Source organism: Schistocerca cancellata, chromosome 8 (genome assembly GCF_023864275.1).
Source record: "Schistocerca cancellata isolate TAMUIC-IGC-003103 chromosome 8, iqSchCanc2.1, whole genome shotgun sequence".
Lineage (NCBI taxonomy): Eukaryota > Metazoa > Arthropoda > Insecta > Orthoptera > Acrididae > Schistocerca > Schistocerca cancellata.
Genome location: NC_064633.1, coordinates 140,994,246 through 141,009,863, shown reverse-complemented (window position 1 = coordinate 141,009,863; position 15,618 = coordinate 140,994,246). Strand labels below are relative to the sequence as shown.

Here is a 15,618-nt window from a genome sequence, read left to right as displayed (position 1 = left end):
GAGAAGCATAGCATGATCCACCCCGCAAGAGGTGTGGGCAAGGAATCAGAGAGCATTACGCTTCCACATACAACTAGTCTTTAGCAGATGAATATAGGACAGCCAAGTCAGTTTTTTTATCAAAAAGGAGGCCCAAAAATTGGGACCATGTAACAACTTCCAAGTGCTGGATAGCCCTGTGGAGTTCTGGATCAGGATGGACCATGTTATCATAACAGAAATGCATGACCCACATTTTTGCAGGGGAGAACTGGAAACCATGGGAAAAGATCTATGCAGAGGCATGTTGAATGGCACCTTGGAGTGTCATTCAGCTGAGGCTACTGAGTGGGAGCTGTACAAAATGTAAAAGTTGTCGACAAGCAGCGCAACGTTGACCAGCGGCCAACTGAGCTCACTAGCCCATCGACTGCGATGAGGAAAAGTGTGACACTTAGGTCAGAGAGCTGCAGGACACCGTTCTCTTGGGCCCATGGAGAGTTGAGTGAAGTATCAACTCAAACCCTGGCCTGTGGGATAAAAACTGATGGAGGCTTGGAAGTACCCATCATGGAGGGTAAGTAAAATATGATAGTGCCAAGTGGTGTTGTATGTCTTATGTAGGTCAAAAAAGACTGTTATGAAGCGTTGGTGTTTAGAAAAAGCCTGCCGGACTGCTGTTTTCAACCAGACCATATGACCTGTTGTGAATTGTCACTCCTGGAAACCTCACTGATAGGAGGGACAAAAGGCCCTAAGACTTGAAAACCCTGCATAATGTGTGGGCAACCATTATTTGCAGAACATGCTGGTGAGGCTAACTGGTTTGCAGGTGTCGAGAGATGTTTGGTTTTGCCTGGCTTAAGATTGAGATGATGATACTATATCGCCACTGCGAAGATAAGAACCTTCGAGGCAAATACGTTTGAAGACCCTGAATACATGTATCCCTTAAGTAACATTCAGGTTTTGAACTGAATCAGAGCCTGGGGTCATACCATGAGATAAGACAACAACCTGAAGCAGTGCCCAGTCAGTGAATGGTCACTATATCATTTGGCTTGGCAGGGGGTTGGACGAAACATAGGGATCATCTTCAACTTGTCATTTCTGCTGTAGAAAGACAGCCAGATAAGAAGAGGATGCTGATGCTGTCGTGAAGTGGGCCTCAAGGTGTTCAGCAAGGAATGGTGCATTGGTACATAGATCAGCCTTATGGATAAGAGTTGTAAACAGTTGTTGATCATTGGTGGCCCAGAAGGCTACAACTACGGAACTTGGTGTGCACCTGGGATGAAGAAACATATGTTCCCAGGGAGGAGACACAGCACTCCCAGCATTCCATCATCATCATCATCATCATCATCATCGTTGTTTTCCAACTTCAGTTTCCCTGGTGTGGTGTACAAGTGCTTGCCATCTCCTTCTGCCTTCTTACACCTTCTGTTCCAGGACAACTTCCCATTTGTGTCCTTTCTCAAAAAATGTTCAAATGTGTGTGAAATCTTACGGGGCTTAACTTCTAAGGTCATCAGTTCCTAAGCTTACACGCTACTTGACCTAAATTATCCTAAGGACAAACACACACACCCATGCCCGAGGGAGGACTTGAACCTCTGCCGGGACCAGCCGCATAGTACATGACTGCAGCGCCTTAGACCGCTCGGGTAATCCCGCGCGGCTGTCCTTTCTCTTCCAAATATAATCTTACATCCTCTATCCAGCATTTTCTTGGTCTCCTCTTTGGTTTTCTTCCTATGAGGTTCAGGTTGAAATACTTTTTGGCAGGTCTTATGCTGTTCATTCTCATTATGTGCCCATGCCACTGAAATCTATGTTTCCTTATGACACTGGTAACAGGAACCTCAATACCAGCTACTTTTCTATTCATTCCTGATTTTGTCATTTCTAGTTGTTTGAGTCATAGCTCTAATGAATCTCACGTCTGTTGCCTGAATTCTGCTGAGGTCTTTGTTTAGTAGGATACATGTTTCTAAACCACATGTAAGTATTGGTATGAAACAGATGTGGTACACGGTCACTTTTGATTTTCGTGGTATTTTATCATCCCAGAGAAGATTTCTGATTTGACTACAAAAATTTTGTGCTTTCTGTGTCCTGCTGTGTACTTCCTGCTTAATGGTGTTGTCTTCTGAGATCATGCTTCCTAGGTACCTGAAATGGGAAACATATTTTACTTTGACTCTTTCTAGAAATATATCTGAGATTGATCCTTGCCTATTGTTGGTCATTTCTACTGTCTTCATTTACTTATTTTTAGTCCAAAAGTTTTGAATGTGTTGTTTCCATCCTTATGTTTCTTTTGTGCTTCAGCTTCTGTCTCTCCACATACTATCAAATCATAGGGGAAAAAAAAACCAGATCATTTGGTTTGCTGTCTATTTTCTTGATAGATTTTATGATCTTGTCCATTACTATTACAAACAGGAGTGGTGATAGCGCACTTCCTTGTTGGACACCTCTCTCTGTTTCAAACCATTCTAATGTCCATTGCCTATCTGGACACAGCTGTAATACTTTTGGTACAGCATCTCGGTTTTATGAATTAGGTGCTTTGGCACCTTTAGGTCTTCCAAACATTCCCATATCTTGTTTTGAGGAACACTGTCATATGCTGCTTCAATTTCCGCCAATACAATCACAAGAATTCTTCCATATTCCCAGTACTTTTCTATCAGCATTTCTTACTGCAAAAATAAGATCCATAGTACCTTGGTCTTTCCTGAACCCCTGTTTTTCTTCCTCAAGTAAAGGTTCTACTATCTTTCTAAGTCTCATTTCTATGATCTTTTACAACAGCTTCAGGGTGTGTGACAGCAGCGTGATGCCTCTGTAATTTCCACATTTTCATCAATTGCCCTTTTTAATCAGAGGGATGGTGACTCCTTTGCTCCAATCTTCTGGGATTTTGTTTTCTTCTCAAATCACTGGTAACACTCTATACAGCCAATTTAAGTCTAATATTCCAGCTGCCTTTTTCACGACTGAGCTGAGATCATCAAAGTCTGTTGACCTCCCATTCATAGTCTTTAATGCTGTTTCCATCACAGACCATGTTAAAGAGTGTCCATTGGTTTGGACTTCATTAATTATTCTACAGTTGCTGATGGTTGTGTGGTCCCCTTCTACATTTATCAGAATGTTGAAGTACTTTTTCATTCCATCCCTGATCCCTTCCTCTGTTCATATTAAGTTACAGTCATCTGTTTCCAATGCAAGGATATTTACATATTCATTTTTGCTTACTCTTTAGTACATTGTATAGTCATTTCCAACTTGCCTGACAATCTTCCTCTATACTTTAGTAAAACTTTTTCTTTTCTTTGTGGATCAGTCTTACAGCTAATTTCTTTCTCTAGTGTTCCTGTGCTAGATGTTCAATTGCTAATTCATTCGGTGCATCATCTATTTTCTGTTTTTATAGTATAATTTTCTTTTAAGTACGTTTCTATCTTGTGCTGTCTTGACCTGATCATTCCACCAAGATGTTTCCTTCTCTTTTGTGTCACAATCGTTTTACCGCAGATGTCTGTGGCTTCTTTAACATGGGTTTCTTTGAATTTAGGCTATTCATCTTCTACTCCCTCTTCTCAGTTTTGGGCAATCTGGCTGTTACTCGTGCTTCATAGTTTCTTTTCTTTTACATGTCCTTCTTACTGAATTTAATTAGACAGCAAGCCTTACTACAAAGTCTCTTAGAAGTGATAAGGTTACTTTGTGAAGGTGGTGGCTTGATATTTTATAGGCCTCTTTGGTGATCCTCAACAGCTACTGCAATGTCTTTGGTCCACCGTGGGTGGCACTGGCAAGTGGTAGAGGGGACCTGTAGAAAGGAAAATAGCAGTTCCAGCAATGTGGGTGATCACGTCAGAGACATCTGGGCCAACCTCGTTGATGCAATCTGACAGAGAGGGGCGAAGGTAACAGCAGATCTACACAGCTGCTAGTTTGCTCTTTGAAGCACCTAATGTGCTCTGCCAGTGGCAAGGAAGTGACATGATCACCAAAAAGTGGTCATTGTTCTAAAGATCATTGTGTAATGACCAATGCACTGGAACCACAAGATTCAGGGGATCATTAGATCAATAGCTGAAAATGTGCTGTGGGCTACACTGAAGTGAGTAAGGGTACCATCACTGAGGAGACACACATCACAACTGATAAGAAGCTGGTCGAGTAGAAGGCCAGTACAAGATGAAGTGGTAGTATCTCCCACAAGGGGTGGTGCTGACTTAAATCCCCAAGCAGGAGAAAAGGGGGATGGAAGTTATTGCATTAAGATGGTCGACTCAAGATAGTAAGTGGCCTGCAAATGGTGATTGCTGGGGTCATCTGCACTCACACCCACTATTGCTTCCAAAGTGGTACGAAGGGGAATCCAGTCACCAAACACATCCATGGGAACTGATGTATAGACTCCTTCAGATACCCTCTTGCGGTATTTCATAATTTCAACAGTGTGTCGGGGAATGATTATCAGTGAACCATGTTTCCTGTAGAGCAGAAGCTATTTTAGAAGAGGAGGTGTTGTAGTTCTGGTAGGTGATGGCAATATCAATTACAGCTCCACTGAATGATCGTGTTACAGGCATCCATGTTGTGTTCCACTGCAATGTTAGTTGAATGTTTAAACATTCTGGTTTGTGACAGTATGGGAAGTTCTCATGTTTTATGCTTTAGGTATTGTTAGAAATGGTTTATGTTAAGTACCTTAGAAAGTAAATTTGGTAGCCTCTCAGGATAATGAGAGGTCATATCACACCTTGTTCTTTTGGCTCACAACACTTTGGCTGCTCCCAGGACTAAATTTCTAAATAAAATAACATCTCACATTGAACAGGAAAAACACTTTATCTTGAGCAGTTTTGAATACTTCCACAGCCAATAAAATACTTCTCAAGGTCCGATTCCTGTGAAAAGTACAGAAGTTACTGTCTATGGGTGTGAGGTCCCCCCCCCCCCCCCCCCCCAATATATGTAAATGGACCCTGAGTTATATGCCCACTTATGTGACATACACACACACACACACACACACACACACACACACACACACACAAAGTCATAATCTCCTAATCAGTTTTATTGTTATACTGGCCGAAGAACTTAGCTAGTGGTGCCACAGTGTTGTTTGAATACCAACAAAACAGATACTGAATTGGTGGTGAAGAGGGGGAGTGGGGTCAGATGAGACGGCCAAGTGATGTTCATTCATGTATCAAAAGCTATTGAATCAATATTTTGTCAGTCTAATTAACATTAGAAACAGACTTCATTACCTGTGATTGAGTATATAGTGAGGCTGGTATGCAATGTTAAAAAATTTTTTTGATGTTAGAACTCAAACTCATGCTGCTGGCACAATCACAGGTAATGCCTACTTTTGCTGCACCTTTAATGGACTTAATTTATCCAATTTTCCTTCAAAGGAACTTGACTCTGAATTTTCTTATTTCATTTGAGGTGAGCGAGTGCCACGGTGACTGGGGTTTGTCTGTTTTATATCATTTAACTGGTTGCTTTTACATGTGCCGCGCAGTCAAAAGGTGCTGAAAGGACGAGCTACACTATGCCGTGCAGAGTTTTTTCTATCATAATTTTCTGTTAACTACTTTTCCTCCTCCCTTTTTTTTGAGATGCATGGGTGGTTATAATTAAAATTTCTCTACCTGAGCCAGTGTAGATGGAAAACAATTTACTGTACGGTATCCAACTTGGATATGATGTTGGGACTGTGTGCTACAGAATTTGTATTGTTAGTACTGTTAGCGTCATCACTTGCTGTTAGGCACTGGTACTGGTTCAATGATGTATGGTTGAGACAAAAGAGTCAATGAGCATTATAGTTGCAGACAGTCAACGTGGGTCTGGAAAAGATAAGCAAGATATAACTCACAAAGTTGATTTATTAAGACAACAGCAATAGTGCTCCTCTTCGTGAGTATCAACGCATTACAGGAATATGGAGAGGTCCACTTTCCGCACTGGGGTTGAAGAACATTATTCAGAAATATGAATTAACTGGCAATTTGGGAATTGTTTCTGGGAGAGGCTGATGGCCAACTGTGCCACAAATTGTTGAAGAAGTTACTGTTGCTATGGGTGAGAATGCTGGATGCAATGTGTGATCTCCAAGCAGTGCATGAACTGTGTTACTACAACTGATCATTCCATGGTCTACAGTTCAAAAAGTGCTGTGAACAATTGTGAAGTGGTATCTGTTCAAACTTTACAATACTCGCCAACTTTTGCCATATGACCCAGTCATTGCTCTGCTCTTATGTTCCTTGCACAGGTTGAAGTTGACCACATGTATCCTTGGAACATTTTGTGGAGTGATGAAGCACACACCGCTCACTGGGGCAGTGAACACACACAAGTCACATTTGGGGATCATCACCACCAACGAAATTTCATGACGTTCCCCTGCATAGTGAACACATCACTGTGTGGTGTCACATCACAACACAGTTCATAACCAGTTCATTTTTCTTTGAGGAATTTGGAGCCCAAAAACCACGGACTTGCAGCATGAATGGCACACATTAATGAGATCTGCTTTGCGAACATGTGATCCCGCTCTACCGGAGAATGTTTCTTTGGATTCAACTATTTTGGTGCACAAGGGAGGTCCACCTCATGTTGCTCCATAAGACATTTGGAGACAACAGAATTACTGGTCAACTGTTCCAAGCTGCATGGCCACCAAAATTATCAGATTTGACCCTTTCATGTGGAAATTAAAATGTGGTTCTTCCAATAAGCTATTCACTATTTCTCTTCTGCATGTCCTTACACGTTTCCACAAAGTTTCACTGTCTTATGATCTCTTGTTTTCCATGGGCTCCTTTCAAGTGGGGAAAATTTAATTATAACCACCCAGTATATTGGTTTCTGAGTTAGCTGCTTTTTCTAGAAACCGGTCAAATCTGCTAATGAGAAAAAGCTCAAGAAAGAGGACCATTGTAACATCATCTGAAGAACTAACTTACTTAACTGCATTACTGATAACCCGAATGCATACAAGTTTTAGTTTTTGTTTATTTATTTAGAACATGCTCCATTACATTATTTATGATTGTGTGTGTGTGTGTGTGTGTGTGTGTGTGTGTGTGTGTGTGTGTGTAGTTTAGTATAATGCTTGTGCTGGATGACGATGATGATGATGATGATGAGAGAACGGAGAAGATGAAACCCGGTGCTGACACATAGCCCACTCCTCACGAATAGCACCAACACGGGTGCCAAGGTAAACGCCCCATCCAAGAGCTGGATCACTATCAACACTGTCACATGCCCTCACTTTTTGAGACCATGCAGAAAGGCTTGGTATTTAAGCAAGGACATTGGCACTAAGTCTGCTGACCAGGAACTTTATGCCACCACCTATGCTCCCCTTGACAAGAAATACTGGCAGCGGAAATTTTTTCCACTGCCCGGAATTCAAATTGGCTTACCTCAGCTCTATTTTGGCCACAGAGGCGGTTAATGCATATGAGTGTTTTAATATCATGGAGCACGAGAAGTTACCCAGTGCGATGTATGTGGTTCCTTGAGAAGACTAAAATGGGATACCTAACTTGGACTCTAAAGGCACTTGATTTAACCTGATAGAGAGTGAACAGATTGATGCGAAGAAACTCATGCCATGTGACTGGCCAAAATAGCCCCACAGACAGTAGATACCAATTGCATACTGTGTGCTTGAGAGGTGTTAATAGCTGAATAGTGTACATGTTTTCCAAACCTGGTGGCATCAATGCAACATTGACTGTGTGACACACTTCACATTGACATAATCCTTCTGCGTTTGACCTCACCATCCAATTCATTGTGCTAAGGATTCAAATGTCTGTGTTCAGTAAGTGCAGGAAATGCTTTTGTCGTATCATTTGTATTTGTTTCTTTTAACAACATTGGAAAAGGGGAGAAAAAATAACCTGCATCACTACTTAGGTAACAAATTTTTATTGGGAATATACCTACTTATGAGACACAAAGGTGATAATTTTGCAGTGTTAATTTTAATCCTCTAAAGGTATGAATTAATTAGAATATAAACTAAGGAATGGATAAAGATAACCATTCATTGACCATATAGCAGAGGCAACGGGGCGAGAATAGGCGCATAAACAACAAATGGAACATAGTACACGTGGAGCTTCTATACATCCTGCATCCCACCCTAACGTCCTCCCATACAGCAGTACATACATGCAATATTCCAACACAGATGTCCCACTGTTAGTACAATGCACCCATAATCTCTAATAATTTTAATGTTATTTCTTGTATGGTTCTGCAAATTATCCCGGTAAAGTTTGTATCCCTCTCTCTTTGTGTAGCTTGGGCTTTTAAGTCTTCAGTATAATTTACAAACTTTATGTTATAATACGACAACACTGCACAATATTATACACCATATGAGAGAGTGTGAGTGTCATAACTTCTCTTAAAGTATTCTTTTTGTATACTGAATTGTATCACAAATGTATCCTCCAACAAAGAGAGAGTGTTAAAACGCAGTGGTGATCTGGTGATTTTTCTGCAATTTAATCCTGCATTTCCTCCTTGCTCTATTAAATTACGTGGTGCAATAGCATAAAAGGAAGATGAAAAATGCAACAAATCTGCAAAATATAGCTCATGTCAAACTGGATCACTAAATACTCAAATACGTACCTCCTGTGCTTTCACATTCATATATGGCAACACACAAATTGACATATCTTGAATCTGGATCATTCTTTGAAGGTCGAGTAAAAGATTTTCCATATTTATAGGCACAAGCTATTCTACCACTGTAAGCTGCACTAACATTCAGTGGCTGCCCTGAAACATACAAAAACTAAATTGAGACAATTACTTCAAGCCTGACCAATTTTTATTTCAGTGAATCAATCAAATCTGAACATTACACTAAGCTGAAGCTAATATGTCTCTCTTAAACATATTCTATTAATAACATACATTTACAAAAACTAAAACATATGTGGTTACCTGTGATATCAATGGTGGATTCCTGATCTTTGCGAAACATTTCCCACTCACACCATTCATAATTCTTCTTCTTTTCATCCTTCTTTGTTACTTTGCACTTCCAAAACCTATATAAAAGAATTCAAAATGTCCAGAGTAAAAGTTTTTATGAACATACTTTAATGTGAACGACTGGCTCAAAATCTCTCACCTAATTGTGCTATCAGAACAAGCTGTGACAATGATGTATGGGGCAAAACAAGCAGGATATATAGAGGCAGAGCTCAGATGTCCTGCAGCAGGGGCAGCATGTACGACTTCTACACCGTCTGGAAGTGGCAGGTCCTGGGTGCACACCTACAACATATGTACAATAGTAGCAACGAGGAACAAGAGTTTGGGAACAGAAGTTAAGCACAAGATGAACACTCTCTTATCTTCTTCACCATAACTCTTTTCTTTAGGTATTTAATTTTTGAACATTTGTGGATTACTGAGTGTCAAACAAAAACATATTAATCTTGCTATGAAATGACAATTTCTTTTGCCTCAAACCTATATATTTTGACACATTAACAGAATCACACAATGCAACCCATGAGACCATATCTTGCTCCTTACAATCCATTTTTGACCTATCTGCTTTACAATACTTGAAATAATTATTAGCAAGAAAACTTTTTTAAGTCTGTCATTAGCATGTATGACTCTTGTGTATGTGATGGAACAATAAACGTGTCCATCAATACACTGAGTGAGCTTTTTGTGATTTGGTATTTGCACTTGACTGTATTTATCACTTAATACTTATTCTAGGCTGATTACAAGAAAGAAACTATAGATAAGGGGATACAAAAGGAAAAAAAAATGCAGTAAATCATGATTGTCTCCACAGTTGATGAGGTGACTAGACTGATGTATTTATAGAGAAAAACAAATATATTTTGTTCTTACATATTACAGAAATCTGTCAAATATGTTGTTGTACACAAACATTTTCCCATGGAAACTATTACAGAAAGGAAGGAAGGAAAAATGAAAGACATCCTGAAGCAGAACACACAAAATCACAAGTGAAGAACAATGCAACTAAATGTTGAACAGAAAGAAAGTAATAAAACAAGGAAATTCTAAATTAAAAAAAAAGAATGCTTAAAAGTATATAATTATGATATTCTTGTTGCATAAAATTTGAGTAAAAACTCAAAAATATGATGAAATACACTGTTATCGCCACCAGGAAAAACTGCTGCTACTCTCATTCCTTTTATCACCATATGTCAGCCTGGAATTGGCCAATATTAAGCACTGTGAAGTCTCTTCCTCTAGTTTAGGAATCTCAAAACTTTTTCCATAAGCCCATGTAAATGATTAAACAATTTTTCAAACCTCTTTATTTTATCAAATTATTTGGCATTGTGGGGCTTAGTTTAATGTGTTTGAGAAAAATTTTGATTGACGGCCCATTTGAAAAGATAATGGACATTGTTTCTGTTGATGTTTTGCTGCATGTGTTTAGTGAGAAAGAGCCTTATTACAAATTATCTCACTGTATTGTGAGTTTCCACATCTGAGGGGAGCTAAAACCGAGGATACGAACAACAGAGCAATGGCGGTTACCAAAATGGTAGACGTGATGCGCCTTCTCCAGCCACATATTACACAGGATGATGATAAGAAGAAATTTGATACTCTATGCACAACATACAAGGGAGAGGGCAAAGAAAAAAATCTAAGCTCTCTGATTCTTTAATGGATGCTGTTTAAGTTCTCATGTTGTAGTATTTTAATGAACTTTTATTAGAGGACCAAGTAGAAGACAACAGATTTCACCATAAATGCATCTTATTCTAGTATTTATTTTAGCAGTTTCTCACAGGTCAGGTAAATTTCTCACTCTGTTTCAACCATTCCCTGGACCCTTTTTCCGGATTTCCCAGTTAAAAATACACATTTTGAACTGTAAAACTTATCAATCCTTTGAATGGTTAAGGTTTTATATGCCAGCGTAGAGCTTTACAGGACTTTGCAAAACGAAATAAAAAGTAATATATAATAGAAATTTTTGATGTGCAGCAATATATATGCTGCATATTTTCATATTATGAAAGTATAAGTTCAAATTCCACCAAACACAGCACATTAGTTTCTGAAGCATTGAAATCGAGATTGCATTGTGCTTTTGTATGTCACACATGGCTCATGTCACATGATCTCGCCAATCAATGACAGCAGGTATTCAGCGCATAGTACAGGTGATGCAGTCATCCAGTAGCAACATCACTGTTAAGTAGCACAAAAACACAATAGGAAAAGTTAATGGTTTAAATTTATACATAGTGTAGCTCCAAGAAAAGCTAAATTTTCACATATAATATTGGTTTCAAAGATCAATAAGCTATAAGAAAAGCTAGGGTTTCAGATATAATGTTGGTCTTTTTTGCACGTGTTACACTTTAAGATACATCACACAAATGTGCCAATAAAATTTTAAACGACGACATAAATGTCTGTTCTTCTGAGCTCAAAGTTCTTCCAAGTGGCTTGTTCTGTCCTCAAGAGTTAAGTTTAAAATGAGAGGCACATCCTCTGTGGTTTAAGAGTCATCGCACATTCTCACACCTAACACAATTCATATTGCATAAAAGGAAATTTATTTTGAAAGTACCGCTTTTCAAACCACTATTCACAATATTTTCCCACGACCTGTTAGAAATAGGTTCCTTTCAGCAGCTGCCAGATAGCTGCAGAAAAGAGACATTCTGCACAGATGCGCACCTATGATGACATAGAAAGCCCATATGTTTGTACATACAAAGCATTAAAAGAACTTACATTATGTCTAAAAGGAAACAGGACATCAAAGGATACTCCAAGAGCACCAGAATTTCATAAACCATACTAGAATGTATGATTTGGCTGAAAGTGTACACTCATCTGTCCAGATTCATAATGAAGTACACTGCAACCTGATGATAAGGTTTGCAGTGTGGTTTTCAGGATGTAAACTTTCTTTGAGTACCAGTACAGTATTACATCATGTTTGGTTCTTTATTATGGCGCAACACCATATGTGCCAGAAGATGGAAACAAGCACTTGAAAACCAATGAACAGTTGAAAGTAGCCAATAGTGTGGAATGAAATACTTCATTTCAAACAAATCAATTGCCTCAGCAGAAAAGATTAATGAAAGCCAAATTTCTTTAGAAAACAATCACAAAGGATTTCATAGTTCTGCAAGGAGATTAATGCTTGACTGCCAAAAATGTGGAAATAAAATTTCACAAAACTGAAACTGATAACATATTTTTTTAGCCTTCCATAATTATGGGAATGTATTTTAATTCACTTGATAGCTCCTGGCCACAGAAATTTGTTTTGTTTTCATTTTACTTGAGAGCTGTAAACATAGAGGAAACAGCAGAATCACTAAATGTAAATACGGGTGACATAGAGACTACCCCTTCCCTACTACAACAGAGACTGCTATGCGCATGTGCGAATCTGGCAACTTGGGTGTGCCAGAAATTATTTGTGGGTAGCACCTGGCTGCTTGTTGATACTGCCAATGCATCTAACCACCACAATTCAAGTAGCCCCAAGTGGGAGAAGGTACTGCTCATATGCGACTCAACTACGCATGCACATGAGCCTGCTGGCAACTGCTCAAATGAACTTAATATAAATAATTGTGATGTCATGCTCATCGCAAGCAGTTTGTTGTTATGAAGTATTACATAGTCTTCGTTCTAAAGCCTTTGACATGTTTTGCTGTTGGCAGACACTTGTGTGTGTAGTGCTTTTTGCTGCTGTACACGGCGCACTTCCATTGCAACTTAAGTTTTATTTATTTATTTTCTCTCATTTGTTTTATTCCACAGTATTATTCTGCAGGAGCGGAAAACAGTAATATTCTTTGTTAGAGTATCAGTTCTTGCCAGTCAAAATTATAAAAATTTAACTGAAAACTAAAACTATGAAAAGTTCCCGTAATTCTAAAAAATTCCTGGGTTTTTTCCAGTTCCAGCTCAGATGAAAAAATTCCAGGGTTTTTCCCAGATTTCCCGGGGTGTATACACCCTGTTTATTTGTCTGCATGAGAGCTTGTTTGATAAACCCGTGGATAGAAAACAGCAAAAATAACAAAGTCTGATCATTACTGGAGGCCTGAAGAGTGCTAACATTTTGCTGATAATATCACTATCAACTCCTCTTTCAGTTCTGAACTTTCCTCTATCCTGACAAAATATACGGAAGTCTCAACATTGATGCATATATGCTTCACTGTACTAAAACAGTTTGAATCAATATATTATTACTGAAGGGCTGTCAGTAATGATTTTGTTGAAATTAAAAGCTAATTTGTATGCACTAGTCAATTCCATAATTTTGTTCACAACTTGCTAATGATCATTACGATTAGTACTTTCTGAAGTGAACTAGTTCCTTTGCTTGATTAAAACGTAATGTGGGTCTTCTGCCCTCCTTTCTCCTTTCCCCATGCAACCCACTGTGAGTGGTAACTTCTCTATCTTGAACATCACAGAAAGCAGGTTGACCAATGTGTGGTTTTTGTCTTGTACGTCTCCTTTCTTCTGAAGCACAACAATTACAGCACTGTTCCAGTTTCCAAAAATTGTCTTCCCCACAGACATACTGTAAATAATGCTGCACATTCCTTTTGTATGGTCTTTCTTTCAGCTTAAACCGTTTATATTGAAACACTATCATATTCAGGTGCTGTTCTTTCTTCATACTTCAAATAGCTTTACATCCATCACCTGACATTACTTGTGCATTGTCATCATTTTCAACATGGACTATCCTTGTTTCTGATTCTTCTTCTTCTTCTTCTTCTTCTTTTTCCTGCCACCTTCTCACTAGAACAGGGTCTGCTGCTTGGATCAATGCATGCCATTTCTTACAACCTAACACTTTCCACGGATTTTGGCTTTATAATCCAAGATCTGGATTTATAGTGCCCATCCACCATAATTTGGGTCTTTGATGCTGTCTCTGGCCTTCAACAATGAGGTGATAGGTTGAGCTGATGACTGAGCTGGGCAGTGCCCGTGTGATATGTTTATACCAACAAAGTCTCCTTTCTTGCATATTCTCACTGACTGAAGCAACTCCTACTTGTCGTGTTAAAGAAATCTTCCAACACTTGTATAATTTGATATCTGTTATTTAGTTTTGTATTATCCATCACTTGACCCGATATAATGTGATGTCTCCACAACATGTTTCTGTTTTCTCCATATTTTTATTGTTCTCAATCAATATATTTTTATATCTTCTCACCTCTACTTGGAGACAAGTCTTAATAGTGTTTTCTTTCCCTTTTTTTTTCTTTTAACAGAGTATTCTATTACACCCGTGTTTCCATTTGTTCCTAGAAAAGGTGGTAATTTCAGTGAAACAATAACAGGAACATGATAGAATAGAGAAGTACCTTATTTTATTTGTATCACTGCAATATGTGGCAGTATTGACATATTTATTAATTGGCTGCTCCACATCACAGAGATGTTTAATAGTCAATCTCAGGCTGACTACTGGTGTTAACCGAGACCACAGAAGATGAACAACAGATCATTGTGAGGACTATTGAAGGCAGAATTTTAACTCAACTCTAACATAGCAAGGGTACCAAGAATATTTTGTACGTGATTATTGCTGTGCTGTGAAAACACTGTTCCTGTAGAATGATAAAACAGCTGAGGAAGGTAACATTTTCACTTTCTGTACCATCCAGGGTATAGTTTAAGTATTTTCACTTCCTATATGAAACAATGAAAAATCCATGATGCAATAACAATAATATGGAGATGACAGATTGATGCTCACCACATAGAGAAGGCACTGAGCCACAGACACAATGAGAGAGACTGCTAAAATATTTAAGCTTTCAGACAAAGTCCTTCTTCCAAAATAGAAAATGCACACAAATACGCACAAGCACAACTCTCACACACATTGTTACTCTGTGTGTGTGTGTGTGTGTGTGTGTGTGTGTGTGTGTGTGTGTGTGTGTGTGTGGTGGGGAGATGCTGCACTGCCAGTGAGAGCATGCACAGGTGTGGGGATGTGATGTGTGGTGGGACAAGATAGGGCAGCTAGAGACAGAAGATACGTATAGTGCTGAAGTGAGAGCAGGGGAGGGGATAGGTAAGTGGAGGACAGGGGATTAGAAAAGTTGAGGCTAGGGAGCTTATGGGAATGAAGGATATGTCGTAGGAAGAGCTCCCACCTGCACATTTCAGAAGAGCTATAGTTTGGCAATGGCCATTCATGTGAACAGACAGCTCGTTAGTTGTCATGCCCATACAGAAAGCAGCATAATGTTTGCACAGTGGGTGCTTTCACAAATAGCACGTCATTGATGGGCTAGAAGATGCCTGTCACTGGGCATGCTTCTAGGTCCATTGCAGGGATACCAGCTATCCCCACTACGTCCCTGCTCCCTGTCCATTGCTTCATGGCCTACTTGCACAATATAACTGTTGTTCTAAGTCTGGCCAATGACAATCATTCTTATCCTATTTCATTGTTACACTCTTTTAAGCAATCAGCACCACAAGCTGCATGACACTGCTATCAATGAAGACAACCACAACATTCTTTTTGAAAGGGTG

The 15,618-nt window shown here is 39.1% G+C and overlaps 1 protein-coding gene across 1 annotated transcript in view; it reads right to left on the bottom strand.

The window, feature by feature from the left end:
• Positions 1-15,618, bottom strand: part of LOC126094455 (dmX-like protein 2) — a 355,200-nt gene that overhangs the window by 222,975 nt on the left and 116,607 nt on the right. The window contains exons 19-21 of the mRNA XM_049908834.1: positions 9,191-9,336; positions 9,001-9,107; positions 8,683-8,832 (exon numbers count right to left, since the gene is read on the bottom strand). Of these exons, the coding sequence (XP_049764791.1) occupies positions 8,683-8,832; positions 9,001-9,107; positions 9,191-9,336 (403 nt within the window). The remainder of the gene's footprint in view (positions 1-8,682; positions 8,833-9,000; positions 9,108-9,190; positions 9,337-15,618) is intronic.